Genomic DNA, 18,427 nt, shown 5'->3' on the forward strand with positions numbered 1-18,427 from the left:
CCCCGTGTATTCTTGTATTTTTGGTGAAAGGATTTTCCCTTGTCTTGCAATCGAAAGGAGTTCAGAAACGCAAGTACATGAAACGTGCCTTGACATGTTTACATTACTTCACTGATCAGGAAATTCCCATCATACTGAAGCGGGATAAACTACAGATTGCGTGGCAAAAGCAAAAACAGATTTATTAATTCCTTCGCTAGTGGTGGAAAGTAACGTTACTTCAAGGGTTATAATTCCATTTTTCATTTTCTTGGAAATTTTATTTTTAGTTTGATTTATTTAGTTTGATTTATTTTTAGTATTTGCGTTCTTTCATGAAGTTACATGTGCAAGGCCGGAGGTTTCAGATTTAGACCATTACGTCATCAGATATTACGTCATCAGCTGTCACGATTGCAAGTGATGGTGCAATCAGTCGAATACAATCAGTCGAATACATGTTTGTACTTGTTGTCGCTGTTGTCAGTTGGTGCAGATAGTGGTGTTTGGTGGTACGCATTTTAATTAATTTAATTACTATAGCTAGACCCACACCTTGTGCGGCCTAAACTGGAGTGTACTTCTGGTCCTTGGACTTATTATCACAAAGCTAAGACAATCTTTACTCCCCCAGCCTTTAAAAAAATTCATTAAAAATCAAAAATCGTTTCTCACAAAAAAAATCGTTTCTCACAAATCTAATATAATCTTTACTCCCCCAGCCTTTAAAAAATTCATTACAAGTCATTAACCCTTATTATCACAAAGCTAAAATAATTTTTACTCCTCCAGCCTTAAAAAAATTCATTAAAAATCATTAACCCTTATTATCACAAAGCTAATATAATTTTTACTCCCCCAGCCGGGTAAGGCAACTGAAACATATAAAAACAACAAAAATGAAGTCAAGAAGCTGAGGCTCTGTCGAAATCCTACAGTTACATATTTATGATCTACTGTTTGTTATAATAACCCCCTACATTTTGAAATAACCTATTGCTTTCAACAGAACGTCAAAGAAAATAATCCTAGTTAACAAACTTTTCGCCAGAGCCTCGCGAAAAATGATTAGGAGTAAAATTCGTCTTTTGGATAGAAAGGAAGGAGCTGCTTTTCCTCCTTCAATTCATTCAAGCGAGTTTTGAATTCTTTCAAAGCAGCCCTGCAACGACATTCAATAATCTTGGCGGATACTTTCCCTGTCTTCTCGCGCTCAGTCCCCACAATTCTTTCATATCTCCTGGGGTCCACGATCTTGAGCTCACACAGGCCAATGTAATCTCTTAACGTGTTCCGTGCGATGCCAAAGCGTCGCATAGCTTCTGTCAAGGAACAGCGATGTTTCTGTAAAATTCGGAGGACGCCTTTATATCTTTTATGAAAACCTTCCAGATTAGATCCTGATATCGGTAATTCTGAAAGAAAATGGAGTAGTTTAAGTTCAGTCATCGGTGAATGTAACCTTTTTTGTTTCTGAAATAATTTGCAAATGTTTGAAATGTTATATGGTAATTCTCTGACCCCACAATGGGTTTTGACTACGACATTTTATAAGGAAAATATCAATTCCCAGGGATAAGGTCATGTTTGGTCAACATGTCTTAGGGGTAAAATCAGGGATTGCTATCTCGCTTACGGTTTCCAGGAGAAAAATCTCACGTTTCTAGCTCTCAGGCTATCTTTTTAGGTTGCTTGCGAATAAATATCAATAAAGAAACCACTGTCATTCTGTATCGGTTGTCTAAAGCGATAAGAAAGGAAATCAAGATACCTACAGCTAAAAACTGGTATCTTTAAGGGTAAATTTAAAATGAACGACGAGCAACCCCGTCATTTGCATTAGAGAGTCCTCCCCCTGGGCATGCAAATTCGAGATTCGCATGGAGTTTTGCGCGCGAAATTGTCAATAGGATGCCGGTTCCAAACTAGGATTATGACCCATTTTGCTGTCCTTCGCCAGTTCCCATAAAACACTCTTTCTAGCATATCTCGCGTTGTTTTTAAGATTTTGTAATTTTTGTCTAACTAAAGAGCCCCAATTTTTTTTGGGGAAAATTATGACCATATTTTGTTGACAGTAACCTTAATAGCAAGTCAAATACCCGAGGGAAAGTGTCATTGGATTCGACTTGTATATAAATCAGCTATGTTCCAGTTATTGTTCAGTCATGCACACGAACTAACCTTTAGTCTTTTTCTGAGCAAGCTCAGCTCCCTCTTCATCGTCTTCATCGTCTTCATCGTCTTCATCGTCTTCATCGTCTTCATCGTCTTTTGTTTCCTTTCCCCAATTACCGTCCTCCATAGGATCGACCTCCCCCATGTCAGTATCAGACTTTTGGCCATCGTCAGTGTCCACTTCAGTTGCAGCTGATTTTTGTTTACTCTTGCCCTTGCTAACCGACTCTACAAAAAAATATTGCATTTTCAGTTGCCTGTACGATATTATGATCGAATGAAATTATGAAATTATCGATTAAAAATACCTGATACGCTTAACGTTGCCATGTTTTCAACGCATGTTTTTGTATTCGAAAAAGTATATCGAACTTTGGGTCGGATCCATATAAGCGATAAGCGCTTAGTGAGAATTTCACTTTTTTGGGGGCGCGTCACTCAATCAGCGAAATAAAGCCGGCATTATTACAAAATTTGAGTCACAAAACCATTTCATAGTGAATACGCTTCGGCAGAAGCAGTTCAAAGACCACAGAAACATTTTAACGCGAAAGCGCTTGGTCAGAACAGTGTTCGAACTTTCGCGCGCGTGGTACACAAATAATTAGTCCAAAGAAAATCCGCCATTATAACAAACAGCGAATCACTCGAAAGGAGAAATGAAGCCGCCCTTATAATCCACAGCGAAGCGCTTAGCGCTTAGTCAGAATTTCACTTTTTTGTGACGCGTCATTCAATCAGCAAAATAAAGCCGCCATTAGGCACAAAACAATTTCATAGTGAAACCGTTTGGGCAGAATCAGTTTTTTTTTCAGTTGACCACGGAAGCATTTTAACGCGAAAGCGCTTGGTCAAACTTTCGCGCGCGTTGCACAGAAAGACAAAGTTGCAAAAAGTCGGAAAATTTACCAACCCACCCCCTGCTCGTCTATCTTTGTCATCCCCACTGGGCTACCATTTGGAGCAATTTGTCATTATCGATAATATGCCGACTGAATCCGATTTGACTCGAGTATTTTCGTAAGATTGAAAAGAAATTTTCAAATTTCAGCTGTATACACGTGCGTACGTGCGTATGTGGTATCTACACGCCCCTTGAGAATCTCTGTTCTACTCCGCGTCTTCGCATCGTTCACAACGAAGTTGCAGCCTGTGTACATCTCTACTGAATACTCTGTCTTTCTAGTGCGGATACTTTGCGCTCCATTTTGGCGTGCAACCATTCTGCGGTGAAAAGAAAATGCAACATTTGAAGTTTTGAGGAGGAGGGGCATAAGGATTTGCAGTAATCCGGTTTTTGGATTATTTTTAATGCGGTTTTGCAAACAATTTCTTTTAACTTGCGCTTTTGCAGTTTAACAAGACTATGCGGTTTTCGGTTTTCGTGCATAACTGTTTTCAGTAACGCATTCATGCGCGGTTTTGCATTTAGACTTTTTCATGCGTTTTTGCGGTTTTTTGGACAGCCCTTATGACTCCCCCGTTGAGCGATGTTGCAAGGTACGTCCACCCCAGAAACATCGCGCGCAACTTTTTCAAAGTAGAAAGATGGATGTAATAAAATGAAAAGAAATATTTTCCTGTTAAACAACGCCGAATTTCAAAACTTTTGATTTCTTAACAATGTTCACACCTTTTCCCCGCATCCGATTCCTGCTGACGTTCTCCCTTCCCTTTCTAGCGCCTGTCAGCAGGCGAAAATATAGTCGAAGCATCGAAATATAATGATAGTCTGACACCAAACCGCGCCAAATCATGACAAACATGATCCCAGTGCATAATTCAGAGATACTCTCGGACAAATGGGACCAGTAGCGTGGACAATAAACCGTGCAAAAAATGCTACATACCTTCAAGTTCTTTGATGCGTCTTTGCATGGCGGCGATCGTTTCCTGGTATTCCTCCTCCTTCTTTCTGTTGAGTTCTTCCGAGTTTTTCAATTGCTTCATAGCAGCCTGCAGGTCATTCTTGGCTTCTTTGAATTTCTTTTCGGGCACTGTCTTTTCTGGCCTCTTTTGTCCAGTTTTATTGCTTGTCCCACACCTGTAAATACAATAAAATACGAAAGTAAGAAATAGGGCCTATTCATAATAGAGTTTATTAGTGGCGATCTATAATTTAGCTCCAATTATAGACAAGTTCCTCTGTACATAATTCCACACACTGATAAATTTCGATGGAGTCCGGTCGTTTCGATACAAAGTCGTTTCGATACTGACAAGTCAAAGTCGATTCGATACGCATGTTAAGTCGACTCGATACAAACTCGCGTTACTTGAAGTCGTACTACAAATGACCAAACAAGCTTTCATTTCGATTGATGGCCATAGCCATCGATATTTTTTTCCAATCATCCATATATTTTACTGCATATACTATTTGCAAACAAAATCTACAATTAGGAATAGTTTGCTTACCATTCATCGTTACTTCCTTTACGTTTCTCACGGGCTGCTTGTGGCGGTGCTGGTTTCGATGTTGAAGTTTCGGTACTTCTGTCCGCCTTTTCGGGGGTCTCCAACGCCAAAACGCTGTTCACTATACTAGAATCATGGCACTCACAATAATTCACCGACACGCCGCAAAACTCGCATCGGTAAGGGCAGTTCATCAGAGTGTGGCCATCCGATAAACCACATATCATACATGTTTTTGTTCGTGAAGCCATAACGCGTTAATGTTCTCGAATACACCTAATGCAGCTGCATCGAATCTTTTTCCGCTGAGAGTTATATATATTTATCCCGTGTCGCTCTTGGGGTCGATATCATGGAGTGTGGGAAAGTAGCTTGTCTCCAAGAAAAATTCTTCTGTATGAATTCTCTCATTATAAAAAAGTGTAAAAGTGACACGGTTTAATTAGTTGCGCACTCTTCAAAGGACTTATCTCCCGCGCTAATTACTTTTTTGCCGCAAACTTGGGTGTTGGATTATGCGAACAAAGAACAGATGCAAAACTTATATACATTTTGCGTTTCCAGGTCGTAGTCAATTTTTCGTGTTATCAGTTTTTCCTCTGGGCCTGCAATACTGGACTTTTTTCATTGTACCTGATTGATTATGAAAATATTCAAAATACGTTTTGGTCATTGGCCTCGATCATGGTACACTAACAATGGGGATTTTTGCGACACGGTTCCCCTCGTCAGCGATCGCTGTTTGTGGTTTTAACTTTGATTAGAACCAAAGTCCTGCACACGCACGTGACGGGCTGTCATGCCGTTGCCGTTAGGAGTTTTGTTCTCAGCACATTCATTCAAAGTGATTCGAATTACATTGTATATCAAAAGCCAAGCTTCCTAAAATGCCCAACTTTTTTAGGGAAGTTCTTTGTCCCCTTATTTTTGCAACAAGCAGTAGAGGAAAACTCCGCCTTATAAATTGGTTGCAAAGGAACAGACTACTGAAAAGAAATGTCAACTGCGGGAATTGTAGGAATGCAATGCGCCTCATTCGCCACCCGCGCAATGGGGACGGATACATTTGGTAAGTAATTTCAATTCCAATTTACATACCGTAAACTGCCGCTTACAAGTCCAGGGCTTATACCTGTTCGCAAGGGGTTTTGGATGGGCTAGTTTATAAATGGATGGGTTATATCCCGATGGACGTATAAGCGGACTAAAAAAAATGTTTCCAAATGAGCAATAAGGCTGTTGATCGAAATATGTTTTTAGTCTACTTCTTTTAAATGAAGCCTTAAAATGCTCAATACTGCTAAAAATTATAATCTTTCCTTTTGTTTTGTAGTGGCCATTTTGAATTTTAAATGCGCCACGCGCTGGTCTGGGAGCGAATTAATTATGCGCGGTCAGATGGTGCTATGTCTGGAACCGAGAAATATTCGGAAACGCTCGGTCGGTCGTAACCTTTATATTTTTGACAAGGGGTGCAACTTCAAGCTTTCATGGTCGTGTGTCTCTGCCAGTTGGGGTACACGGAAGTAGAATCGCATTGTATAACCGGAAGTAAAAGCGAAAGAGCCGGAAGTCGAGGTAAAATCACCGAGGAAGTCCCTAAAGAAACTTAACTCCGAAAAGGCACTTTTAAAAAAAAAGGGAAAGTCGTATTTTTATTATTTTGGTAACAACTTTTCAAGCAACTTCGAAGACAGCTTTCATTAAAAAAAAATTCATCGATGATTCTCATATCTGATTCACAACTTTACTCTAGCTTGATATAAAAGAAAGTGTTCAAGTTCAAAATATAAAATAAGCAAATTCTCCAAGTGCTGTGATCGTCGTTCATGTTCCGTTAAAAATGAACAGGAAGAATTCGTCTTCCCCACGTTCACCGTTTTGCATATTGGGTATGACCATGAATCGTTCTGCTGAATAGCTATTGTTCTGTTCATTAAGGCCTTTGTTGAGCGAGAGCTAAACAACAGCAACGAAAACATCGGGAAACAAAAGGCCTAATTATAGCAGAGCAACATCTATGCAGTTGCACGTGCGTTCTTCATTTTTGTACATTTCCCCGCATTCACATGGTTATTTTGTTTCCGTAACAAAATCAAGTAAACTTCCGGAATTGAACAGACCTAATTCCGGAATAATAAAGAGCCAATCAGAACAAACAATCTTATTCACTTCCGCTTTACACATGTCAATCAAGCATTTGAAATTCTTACTTCCGTGTACCCCAACTGGCCGAAGCATGCGACCAAATCAAAGATTTTGAAACGACGCATCAATATTGCACAGCTAGAAACATTCAGACAAAATAGAGTTGTTCCGCATAAGATGCAAATTTCCACTTTGTTACTGTAGGCATACAAATTAGACCGGCACTTTGTGACTGGCATTCTAGATCACGCCTTATTGTGTTTAAAGACAAAGAACTGCATTGTCTTCAAACACAATTAAGACGTGATCGAGAACGCCGGTCACAAGGTGCCGGTTTAATTTGCATGCCTAAAGTCACAAAGTGGAAATTTGCATCTTGTGCGGAACAACTCTAATAAGTTACAGGATAATTAGTTCAACCTTTGGTCCTTCTGCCTTCAAATTTTTGTTCAATTTGTAGAGATATTTGTCTTCGTATTCATGAGAAATTCGAAGGGACTAAAAAGAGTTTCACCCCTTGTCAAAAATATAAAGGTTACGACCGACCGAGCGTTTCCGAAGATTTCTCGGTTCCAGACATCGCACCATCTGACCGCGCATAATTAATTCGCTCCCAGACCAGCGCGTCGCGCATTTAAAATTCAAAATGGCCAATACAAAACAAAAGGAAAGATTATAATTTTTATTTTTTCCTAAAAAACGATGTGAGGGCTCCCTGTGATATAAATACTCAAACAACGTGATAGAAAATTTTTTTTTGTGAAACTTTAAACGTTCACAAAACGCTTTCGTGTTCTGCAGGGTGTGGTTGAAGTCACTGGAAGCAGAAAACTTGAAAAAGGCCTTGTAATTCTAGGATATTTCATGAATATTGCTATCGAGGAAATTAGAAACAAACCCGTACGACTTTGAAGAACATTCACGTATACGTCTCATATATCGTACCGGCAAGTACTGAACCTCTTTTTTCGGAGAGGGGGGGGGGGGGGGGGGGCGCGTTTTTTAAGGGGGCGGTTATTTAAAATTTTAAGCCTTTGGAGGGCCGCAGTAATTCGAATCGAGGCGCTTATTGGAAGCTGGGCTCTAATTAGAGCATTAGCGGTAACCGGATGGGCTTATAAGCGGCAGTTTACGGTATTTTCCCTGCCGACCTGAGCTAAAATTCGATAGCTTTCAACTATTTCAGACCATTTGGGCTTCAAACTCACAACGAACACCCTATTTCAGAACAAAATGGTTAAAAACTATACCCTTGGAACCGAACATACCTATATAGCTTAAACTTTACTTTTCAACAGGAGATGTCACCGTTGTCGACGCTCTTCGTCTGTGAGAGTACATTCGTATTTCTATGGAAGCAAAATTTCAATCGCAAGGCAGTTGCAATTTCTCTGGAAATGGGCGCACAAGTGTTCGCTACGAATGATGGAAATTGAAGGAACGGCCTCACAGAAAGTTTTAGTCAAGTTCGCACGGAAGTGTCAGCAAGTTGCATGGGAAGCATTGCTGCGCCACCCGATTCCACAGTTAGGCGGACCAGGTGTCATTGTGCAGATCGACGAATCAAAGTTTAATCACAAGTCCAAGGTAAGAAAATAGGAAGTATGGCCTTCCAGTGGTTCGAATCACTGTGCTTAAGCCTTAGCCGCCTAACAACTAGTCTACTGCTTACAAAATAAAAATCTCACTCACAGTACTTCTACGCTACTGAACAGTACTGTTCTCGGTCTGAAGCCGGACTGAGCGCGTCGTATCACCTCCGTCACCTCACATCTTTAATGTACCGTATTTCCAATGATTCTTTTCATAATATTTCATAATATTTTAATTCATGGAGCTGTAATTGTTATTCCTTTGCAGTTTCACAGGGGGCGTCGGCCTCAAAGAGAAAGATGGGTACTGGGGTTGTTTGATACACAGTATGCTCCAGCCCGACCATACCTACAGCTCGTAAGGCGACGCAATGCGGCGACTCTTTTGCGTATTATTCAACGGAAGGTTCAGCCTGGCTCCATAGTGCACACGGACCAGTGGGCGGCATATCGGCAACTCCAGAGAAGACTCGGCTTACAACACGGGGCGGTGAATCATTCTCTACATTTTGTCGATCCAGTAACCGGAGTCCATACACAGAATGCTGAAAGCAACTGGTGTACGGCAAAGGAAAAATTTAAGAAAATGAAGGGAAACACAAACCCTGACTTTCTCATTGAATACCTTCAGGAATTCACGTGGCGAAGGTGGTATGGTGAGCCTCACCCAAATGGATGCTTTCGAAGGCTGCTCGATGACATTGCTGAACAGTATCCCCTTTAAGGGAATCAGTCAATACCATTGTACAACACACAGCAAACAAAGATCGTCTCTTTCTGCTACCATCATCCCACACCCTCAAAGTAGGCTTGGTTCCATACCCCCACCCCGTTGAAAACATTTTTGTTGGTTATTTTACTTGTCAGAATAAATTTTATTGGTTCAATTGAAACGGTCTCAGAATGTTTGCTATTGAAGAGATACAATTCAGCCAGTTCCTAACCCTAAATCTCTGGTCTCAGACTAAACAATAAAAAAACACAGAAGCTCTTTGGATAGGCTTCCAGCATTGGAAACGACCAAATAAGGTGAAAACTTTAGGGTTATGGTTAGTCAGTAATAAGGCTCAAACGTTTATTAAAGCAGCCCATGAATTTAGTCACAGACAAAATCAGACTTATAATTGATAATAATGATAAATTTCTTTCAAACTTACTGTGTTTAAAATATGAAACGGCAAACATTTTTGGCTAATTGCTTATGTTTTTGTTTTACGCAACCTGAAATTCCATCACGAATGATACGTCGCTCAGAGTCGCTCTTTGCGTCAGTTTGCGTGGTGAAATAGTTACTACACTATTAGTTATAGTGTTACGCACTTTATATATATATTTTTTATGTATTTTTTACAGACACTATTAACAAAAAATATAATGTGTGTTAAAGTAAAGTGAGACTAAAATAGAGCTGCCAAGGTGCGATAATACTTCGGGTGTGTTACTTATGCAGTCGCTATTCCTTTTTGAATTTCAAGGTTTTCTTTGATAGATAGTAGCTTTGAAACTCTAAAAAATCGCCGCGAAGGCTTGTAATTTAGTGCCACGGCAGCCGCAAATTCTCCCTACGCAAATACGCAAGGGCGTACCTGACAGAGTAGAAAAATAATATAAAAATGATCTCACAAATAAAAAAGAAGAAAATAAAAGCTAAGCACAATTCGCCTCAGCTCGTTTAATTCCATCTTTCAGTGAAGGTTTTCATGTGTTTCTAAGTGAATTTAAAATTAACCTCTCTAGATGGCTTCAGAGGACTCATAGCCGGCCAATGGTTGAAAATGCTATTTCGCAGGCCTCGATGGAAACCTAGATTCTTACTCTGAATTTTAATTAGCCGCCAATATATTTCTAATCCTTTATCAACCAACGTGTGTTGCAGAGCAAAGTTCCACAAATATTTCAAGCCTTAAAACGGCACTTTGCTGATGTTGTTTTCAGTTTAATGTTTGGCAGTAAAACTTTACGTACTTCTCAGCTATTAGCTAATTTTGCAGATCTCATGTTAAAAAACGCTTCATTCTCGGCCGCTGAACAATTCTCAGTAAACTCCATACAGGACTTTACGTCGGACAAAAAAAAAAAAAGCGATACCGATTGACTACTGACACTCGGCCGATAGACCACTGACACTTCACCGATATTCCACCGACACTTGGCCGATATTTCACCGAGACACGACATTGCCTCTGTCGGTCGAGAGTCGGTCGTCATGTTGACCACCACGCAATTTTTTGCCGGCCGACTGTCGGCCGACTAGCGACCGACATATCGGTCTACTATCGACCGACTGGCGGTCGACTAGCGGTCGACTATCGACCGACATATCGACCGACCATCGACCGACATGTCGGTCGACAGATCGGCCGATATGTCGGTCGACACTACCCATAGTAAAATTGATCCGAGAATTAGAGTGTTGTGCAACAAACGTGTGATACTTGATCAGTTGAAAACATTGATAGGATTCGCAGACTCACTGAATAAGACGGTGTCTGTTGCAATGATGAGGAGCAGTGTTGGCGCAGTGTTGAGAGCAATCGCCTCCCAACAATGTGGCCCGAGTCCGATTCCCAAACAGGAGTCACATGCGGGTTGAGTTTGTTAAGTGCTTTTCTACTTTGCTCCGAGAGGTCCGGCGCTGGACTAGAAACCCCCTTGCTCGGTTGCGTTCTACCCCTGAAGATTCGCAGCCATTTACGAGTTTAATGGTATCGCAGTCAGCTTGTCTTTATCCTTCGGATATTTGGGATATTCCATGAGACTTCTTTAGTTTTTTCCACATATTTTTTAAGAACGAAGATTTTAGTGTAAAGGTTTTTCATCTTTATTATTCCATTTTTAAGAACGAATAATTTTCATGGTCAAATATTTGTTAATCCCTTCTACATGATTCAGTTTTTAATTCGTACATGTGCTATCTTGCTGTTTCTGAGATTAAAGTTTTTAATTTCACTCAGAGCTTGTTGTGGCTTCTGCGACTGTCAATACTGAGAAAAACGTGTCGCGGAAATATGAGGCGAACTTTACGGAGGTCAACGGATTACACGTGTAACGAAGGCAATGAAAGTTCCAAGTATGTTTATTTTAGCGCCAACAAACACTGACCGATAACACTCGTAAACTGAAAATTAAGGATTAGAATACAACTAAATCAACAACTGATTACAATAAAACAAAACGATACAACAACAATAAAACCGAAAGGCCAAAGATTGACCTTCGCATTTTGGGGGCGGATCCCCAAATCATGGAACAAATACAATAATCAATAAAACCTAAGTTTTCCACAAGCAAAACAACACATATAATCTAAGCTTAACATAAACCATGCGTAAGCGAAAACAAAGAAAACTCATGGGCCTGAAGTGCTTCGCGTAGCTATCAACCTAAACAAAGCACGCGCTAGAAACAACAAAAATCGAATAATAATAGAATCAATAGCTCCCAAGTGGGCTAATTCCTGCGAGAGACAACATTATGACAAAAGAGAAGAAAGGAAACTTACATATCTGTCCCACACAGTAAAGGTTCAGGCTAGGATGAATAGACTAATTTCTTGACTTGCTTAAGTGTAGGCTACTACGAACTACAATAGACTAACAAAGCTTAATGGAAAAACTGGACTTTACACGAAGCGAGGTCATATGACCCGTAAAACGAACTGTCACAAGTCTAAAGGTCATGTGGCCAAAAGAAAGGAAATAAAATAAATGAAAGGAAACTAAATGACGACCTTAACACTTGTTACATATGCTAACCTTATTTTTGGGGTTGAGAGTTTGCTTTGTAAATTTCTCTCCCTCATTTTACAGACTAACCTTAACTTTTGTCAATGATTTTTCCTTAACTCACCATTCACACACAAACAATATTCCCCTAAAACTACCTGCTTATTAGTGATTGTTTTAGTTAGTGGAGAGAAACCCCTTCTTGTATAGAGGATTCTTCTATCAACACCAATTAAGAATGCCACAAAGGTTGCTAGGTTAACTTCTGCTTCGTGTATTACTACTAAATCATCAAACTAAAAAAAATACCAACCTCTTATTCCATGAAATTATTCTTTGATTGCACTCACGAGATAAGAAAGCCATGTTGGTGCCAAAACAATAGAAAAATGTAGCTCAAGTTTTGCATAATAATAGAGTCAAATTTCCAAAAGAGTTTTTCTCTAGGAAAAGGAAACAAACAGCGGTTACAAACATTTTCATTTTATACTTGACGTTTCGTATGTTGCAGCATACATCATCAGAAGTGACGGTTAAAATTTAAAAAACTAGAGCGAGGAACTGGTGACTAGTTAAAAAGTGTGATAACAAACTGAAGAAATTAATAAAGAAAAAGCTTCTCACTACCAATGTTTTCATTGAGAGAGCGTTTTAAGTCACTGATTAATAGCGTTTCTTTAATTTTACACTGCAAGTCGGACTTTCCAGTTGCGAGGATTTGAAAATGGTCCCATTTGATGTTATGACCGGTAGAAATTGTATGGTCTGTAACAGCAGAGGCGTGGCCGACTTGCGTAAGAGCTTTGAAATGCTCGGACTTCCTGTCATGCAATCTTCTTTTTGTTTTGCCGATGTAGAAGGATGTTGAAGGAGAGTGTTCTTTAGATCGAAGAGAGTCGACTGTAACAAGGAAGAACTCGAGCAGATGCGTAAGCAGCGATAGGTGAGTGTGCGGATTAAATTTATTTTATACTTTCTAGGAGTGAAAGAGTCCCACTTGGTGTAGAGGCCAGTGAAAGTTGTTTTGCGATGTACTGTTGTTGTGAAATTGTTGAGATTGCGCTTAATGCGGACATCTAAAAATGGAATCTCCTGGTTTTCTTCAAGTTCCATTGTAAATTTGATATTAGGATGTCTGGTGTTAAGAAAATGCAGAAAACTGGCCGCAGTGGCTTCACTGTCGAACAAAGAAAATGTGTCATCCACATATCTAAACCAAATAGAGGGACGAGAATCTACATTAGCCAACCATTTCTGTTCAAAGTCACACATGAAAATGTTAGCTAATACTGGGTCTAGCGGAGACCCCATTGCAACGCCATCGATTTGGTCGTAATAATGACCATCAAATACAAAGTGGCTTTTCTTCGTTGCAAACTCGTGCAAGGTTTTGAGGACATGTCGCGGTAAGGCAGGAGGGTCAGGAAGAGAGTATAACTTGGAAAGAGAAATTTCTATTGTCTTGTCGAGTGGAACGTTCGTGAATAAGGAACACACATCAAAAGAGCACATTATTTCATCGTTGTGTTGATGAGTCTTCGCCCAATCTACAAAAGAGAAGGAGTCCTTGATAGTGAATTGGTTGGTGGAGATCGGTTAAAGGACATCAACAAGAAAAGAGGCAAGATTGTAGTTGCATGTGTTAACTGAGGAGACAATCGGGCGAAAGGGGCAACCAGTTTTGTGGACTTTAGGAAGACCATAAAGAACACCAGCAGTAGATCCACAAGCAAGAATTTTTCTAAATGTAGCTTCATCAATTATACAATCTCGCTTGAGGTTACGAAGATAGGAAATAAGACTGTTCTCCCTAGACTTGGTTGGGTTGTGCGACAACAACTTAAATTTCGTTCCATCGGAAATCAACTGTTTCATTTTGCTGAGGTAATCATGTCTGTTGACAATTACAACACCATTTCCTTTGTCAGGTTTAGTAATAATAATAGAAGTATCATTTCGCAAATCGTTAAGAGCCATCTATTCTTCCTTAGTTAGAATTCGCTTTTGTTTAGAATAATCATAAGAGTAGATGTAACTGTAAGAAGCATTTTTAAGTTGACATTTCAATCTGTCTTGGTCCTCACTTGTTAATGAATGACCCAAACCAATAAGATCACGGTAGAGCATTTCAAAAGCGCATTTTACGCTTACTCCGTCAACAGCTTTCGGTGGGAGACAGAAACGCAAGCCCCTTGCCAAAACCATTTTTTCAGCCTCTGTCAAAGCCCGATGCGAATAATTGAAGATCACACTGTCATAGCTCAAATTCGAAACCTGTCGTATACCATATCTGCGCCTCAAATTATTGAATTTCCGTTCAAGTTTTGAAGACAACCGATCTTTAATCTTCGCCGTTTTTGCTTCAATCGAGGAGCGGATGGGGCTAAAATCCAGTGGAGACAAAACAGTCTTCAGGGTGGACAGAATGGATTCAACCGACATCATGTGTCTGCGGCGTAGAATTGTCTTCTGCTTAATTTCGAACGATAACAAGTCCTCCTTGAATTGGCGACAGGCTTTCGTATCATGAAATTCATGTCTACTGAGCTTGAAATCAAGGAACTTGGGGAAGAATCGAAACAACTTGCATTTTTGTAGAAAGCCAATATCCAATGTAACTTTGTTGAAACGTGAAAGATCTCTTTCGTAATTTCTAACCAATTTAAGCGTTTCTTGGCCATACCGCTCAAAGGGAACATCATAAATACTTTTGTCACTGATTAATAGCGTTTCTTTAATTTTACACTGCAAGTCGGACTTTCCAGTTGCGAGGATTTCAAAATGGTCCCATTTGATGTTATGACCGGTAGAAATTGTATGGTCTGCAACACCAGAGGCGTGGCCGACTTGTGTAAGAGCTTTGAAATGCTCGGACTTCCTGTCATGCAATCTTCTTTTTGTTTTGCCGATGTAGAAGAAATCACATTTTGAATAGCCTGCGAGCAGGCTCTCTCTCGTCGGTGGGAGAGAAGGAGAGCCTGCACGCATCCCTTTGAATTTTGAATGCCGCCTCCTGATGTCACGCTGAGAGAGCTGTCAAAAATTAGCCAATCAGCGCGCACCCGAAGTAAACATTGAAAAAAGAACAGAAAACAGAAAGCCACCCGTTGTGTATTTCAATTTGCTCGAGGCAGAAACTATAAAAAAAAAAATGTAAAGGAAGGAAGACTTCGCCAGAAAAGCCTAAAACAACTATTGCTGATGCTGTAAAGCGTAGCTGAATATTCATTACGGTAATTCGTCGAAGTCCCTTCCGCGGAAAAAATGTTTCGTTCGTTAGGGAAAAATTAAGCACACAAACTTCAAACGACGGGAATCGTAATAGAGACATTCGTTTTCCCTGACCGCATCTCCTCTGTGTGAGAATCGTCGACCACAACTGCTGCCAAATTTCGGTAAAGCGAAGCGGGGTTATCTTTTTTAATTTATTTTAATGAATCAAGACATTACATACATTACAATATTCTAATACCTACACCAATTTATTTCAAAGGTTTATTGAGTATTTGCGGAGTTACGAGGAGATCGAGCAATCATTTGTGGAGTCGCCTTTTCGGCTTAACCAAATACTTGCTAAAATCGTGTAGAGTTTCTCTATCGTTAAATCAGCAACAGAGGCAGCCGAAAGGCCCATTTTTGTCCAAATGTGATCAGCGATAATGCTTTGTCGAGGACAGGAAACTACCACGGTGACATGAAGTCGCCCTCGTTGTATTTTGGCCGCTACGAAGAGCAGTTGGAAAATAAGCCTTTTTCCCAATCCTGTGGATAACAGAGATAGAACTTCCTTCCTTCCAGTAGAGAAGCCATTGCATCGCGTCGCCCGACCTTTAATTATGTAAAGTAATGGTAAATTGCAACATTCTACAATTTTCCCAGACGCATTTCTGACCACCTCATCTCTGCGAAGCGAAGAGGCTTTCTTATTGTCGGAGCTTGTCACTGGTGACGTCACGATGTTATTTCATTTCAGCCAATCAGTATTTTGCGTCCAAAATTTGGACGCGACATTCAGAATACAAAGCCTTGCGGGCAGGCTCTCATTCTACCCCCAACCCCAGTCCCTCGGAGGGCCTGCTCGCAGGCTACATTTTGAAGGAATCACCATTTTGAAATCCTCGCAACTGGAAAGTCCGACTTGCAGTGTAAAATTAAAGAAACGCTATTAATCAGTGACTTAGAACCCTCTCTCAATGAAAACATTGGTAGTGAGAAGCTTTTTCTCTATTAATTTCTTCCGGAAGAATCGACTACCGGAAGTTACGGTTTTGTTATCACACTTTTTAACCAGTCACCAGTTCCTCGCTCTAGTTTTTTAAAATTCTGTGTAACAGTTTTAACCGTCACTTCTGATGATGTATGCTGCAACATACGAAACGTCAAGTATAAAATGAAAATGTTTGTAACCGCTGTTTGTTTTCTTTTCCTGTTGAAATTGAAATGGCTAAAGGACAAAAGTATTTATGAGTTTTTCTCTATTGATCTTTTTACCAACATGGCCGCTGTGACGTCAGGTTCAATCAAATAGTTCATATTCAAAATTTTGCGAATAACCAATTTTTGCACCCTGGTATAGACTTCGCAAAAGTTCATACCCTGGAAGACCACACATAGTCCAAAACTGCAATATGTTAATATAAGTACATGAACTTTTTTCAGAAGTGAAATGTTTTTGATGCAAGATTAATCACTACAGTTGTTGAACAGTTTGAAAAAATATTTAAAAAAACAAATTCAGTAAGACGAACAGACTGGGACCAATGACCTCGCAAATATTTCATGTTGCTTCCATCAAGGCAAATTTAATTTTTGCGTTTAGTTTAAAGACGTTAGCGTTCTCTAGGCCAGGTTTACTCGCCTTTTCGAACGCTTCACGCAAAGCCACTTTTACTTTGTTTCATTCAATTCGGATAATTTCGCTTCGTTTTCCTATGGGCGGGAACAGAGGTTCGCCAAATTTAAGGGTGCCATGTTAAGTTATTTTAGAGTGTTTCGGGAACATCTTTAGTTAATCACGAGTTTAAAAGTCGAAAATGGTAATGTGGAATTCCTTTACTGATACAATTATCGTTACATCACAAACAAGATGATTTTGAGCAAGACGACCCTTCTCCAGCCGATTTGCCATAAACTTGAAAAACGTCGGCCTGGATTTTTACAAGATCACCGAAATGCAATCCGTTTCAATCTTGTGCGTTTGTCTCCATCCTTCCTTCTCTTTCCTTTTGGTGTATTTCTTATGTTGTTTAACAGTTTTAAGTGGTTATTGTAATGTCTCATTCTACTTTTTGGGCATTTTGGGTGTCACGAAATTACAAAATTTGACTCATGTTCATTCAAAGCCTACATTCCAAATAAATGTTAACTTTACACACCACTTAGACTCTGTCCTCTCTTGAATGTATCAATTAAAATTTGAAAAACTCGTTTTTCATCATATCACGGCGTTTGGTTATCTTGTTCCCAGTCCTTCCCGGCTTTCGCTGCAGAAGAGAGCGGTGGCGCTCGATCCCATTCCCTTGCGTCCACACCGATTCATTTCACGCCAACTACGTGCTGACTTTTCACACACTAACATTTGTATTTGGAACTCCTAAAAGTTTACAAACAAAGAAATTACCCACGTCCACTCAGAGCAGTAACAGTTTCTTAAATTCCTTCAGGGGTTTTCCCTCTTGAATCTCCCTCAACTCTCTCTCCAAAGTGAAGTCATTTTTACGTTTCTCTTTGCTTTGGCACGCTGTTGGCTTGGGGGAATCACTTGACTTGTATATAATTTATTCGAAAAATGTAGTAAACAACAATATTTGTCCTCATAGAGCGGTTTTCAATTAACTGTCCAAAGTAGTTAGCGAATTGCTTTCGTTTCACATTACTTCACTCAGTGATTGGTTCAAAGTTCTCGCGCCATTTTTTCAACCAATCAGAAGTGAAACCAAAACCAATCATGGCTTGCAAGCGTGCACATTTTCCCGCGCTTTGTGTCGGCTACGTGTAATTACTTCGAGTTTTGATTGGTTTACTGGATTGTCTCCGTCCTTTTTGATTGGCCGAAGTAAGTGTACTGGTTATCACGCCCAATTGCAACTAGTGATACGGGGAACGTGAGCTGAAATTTCGCTCCGGGAAATAGTCCACAATTTAACACTTTTCTTCAGGGTTTGTAGGTCAGTGGTTTAGAAAACGTGACCACTGATCTCCTTTTTTCAGAAGGAGATTTTCGTAGTGGATATCAGATAACCAGGCAAATACTTTTAATGGGTAAGGGATATCTGACAAGATGACCTCAAAAATGAAGGATAAGAGAAGTAGTTTTAGGGCTACTGAAATTAAGTTTGGGTTCAACATTTGTCATTATCATGTATAGTGTGCTTAATTCGTACTTTT

General features: G+C 39.9%; 2 protein-coding genes across 4 annotated transcripts in view; one reads left to right on the top strand and one right to left on the bottom strand.

The window, feature by feature from the left end:
* The window catches only part of LOC137983726 (uncharacterized), an 18,680-nt gene extending 6,382 nt beyond the window's left edge, over window positions 1-12,298 (bottom strand). For 2 of the 3 annotated variants that reach the window (XR_011119000.1, XM_068830899.1), the window contains exons 1-2: window positions 2,164-2,366; window positions 1-1,394 (exon numbers count right to left, since the gene is read on the bottom strand). The exon at window positions 1-1,394 is cut by the window's left edge. Coding sequence is in view for 1 of the 3 variants with exons in the window: in XM_068830899.1 (XP_068687000.1) it covers window positions 1,048-1,394; window positions 2,164-2,302 (486 nt within the window). In the remaining 2 variants the exon portion in view is untranslated. Of the gene's footprint in view, window positions 1,395-2,163; window positions 2,367-11,817 lie in introns of those variants that run through there. The other variant, XR_011119001.1, reaches the window with a different exon arrangement.
* Window positions 5,058-9,175, top strand: LOC137983725 (uncharacterized). The gene is made up of 3 exons (XM_068830898.1): window positions 5,058-5,644; window positions 8,022-8,310; window positions 8,584-9,175. Exons 1-3 carry the CDS (start codon window positions 5,463-5,465, stop codon window positions 9,037-9,039), a joined length of 927 nt encoding a protein of 308 aa, XP_068686999.1. The 5' UTR covers window positions 5,058-5,462; the 3' UTR covers window positions 9,040-9,175.
* Window positions 12,299-18,427: the final 6,129 nt, after the last annotated feature.

The sequence above is a fragment of the Montipora foliosa genome, chromosome 13, assembly GCF_036669935.1.
Source record: "Montipora foliosa isolate CH-2021 chromosome 13, ASM3666993v2, whole genome shotgun sequence".
Lineage (NCBI taxonomy): Eukaryota > Metazoa > Cnidaria > Anthozoa > Scleractinia > Acroporidae > Montipora > Montipora foliosa.

What these genes read in the sequence shown, in the direction of transcription:
- LOC137983725 (XM_068830898.1), top strand. Translation starts at nt 5,463, where the DNA reads ATGCCCAACTTTTTTAGGGAAGTTCTTTGTCCCCTTATTTTTGCAACA. An exon ending in AATGGGGACGGATACATTTG is followed by an intron (nt 5,645 to 8,021) that starts GTAAGTAATTTC and finishes ACTTTTCAACAG; the next exon opens with GAGATGTCACCGTTGTCGAC. An exon ending in AGTTTAATCACAAGTCCAAG is followed by an intron (nt 8,311 to 8,583) that starts GTAAGAAAATAG and finishes ATTCCTTTGCAG; the next exon opens with TTTCACAGGGGGCGTCGGCC.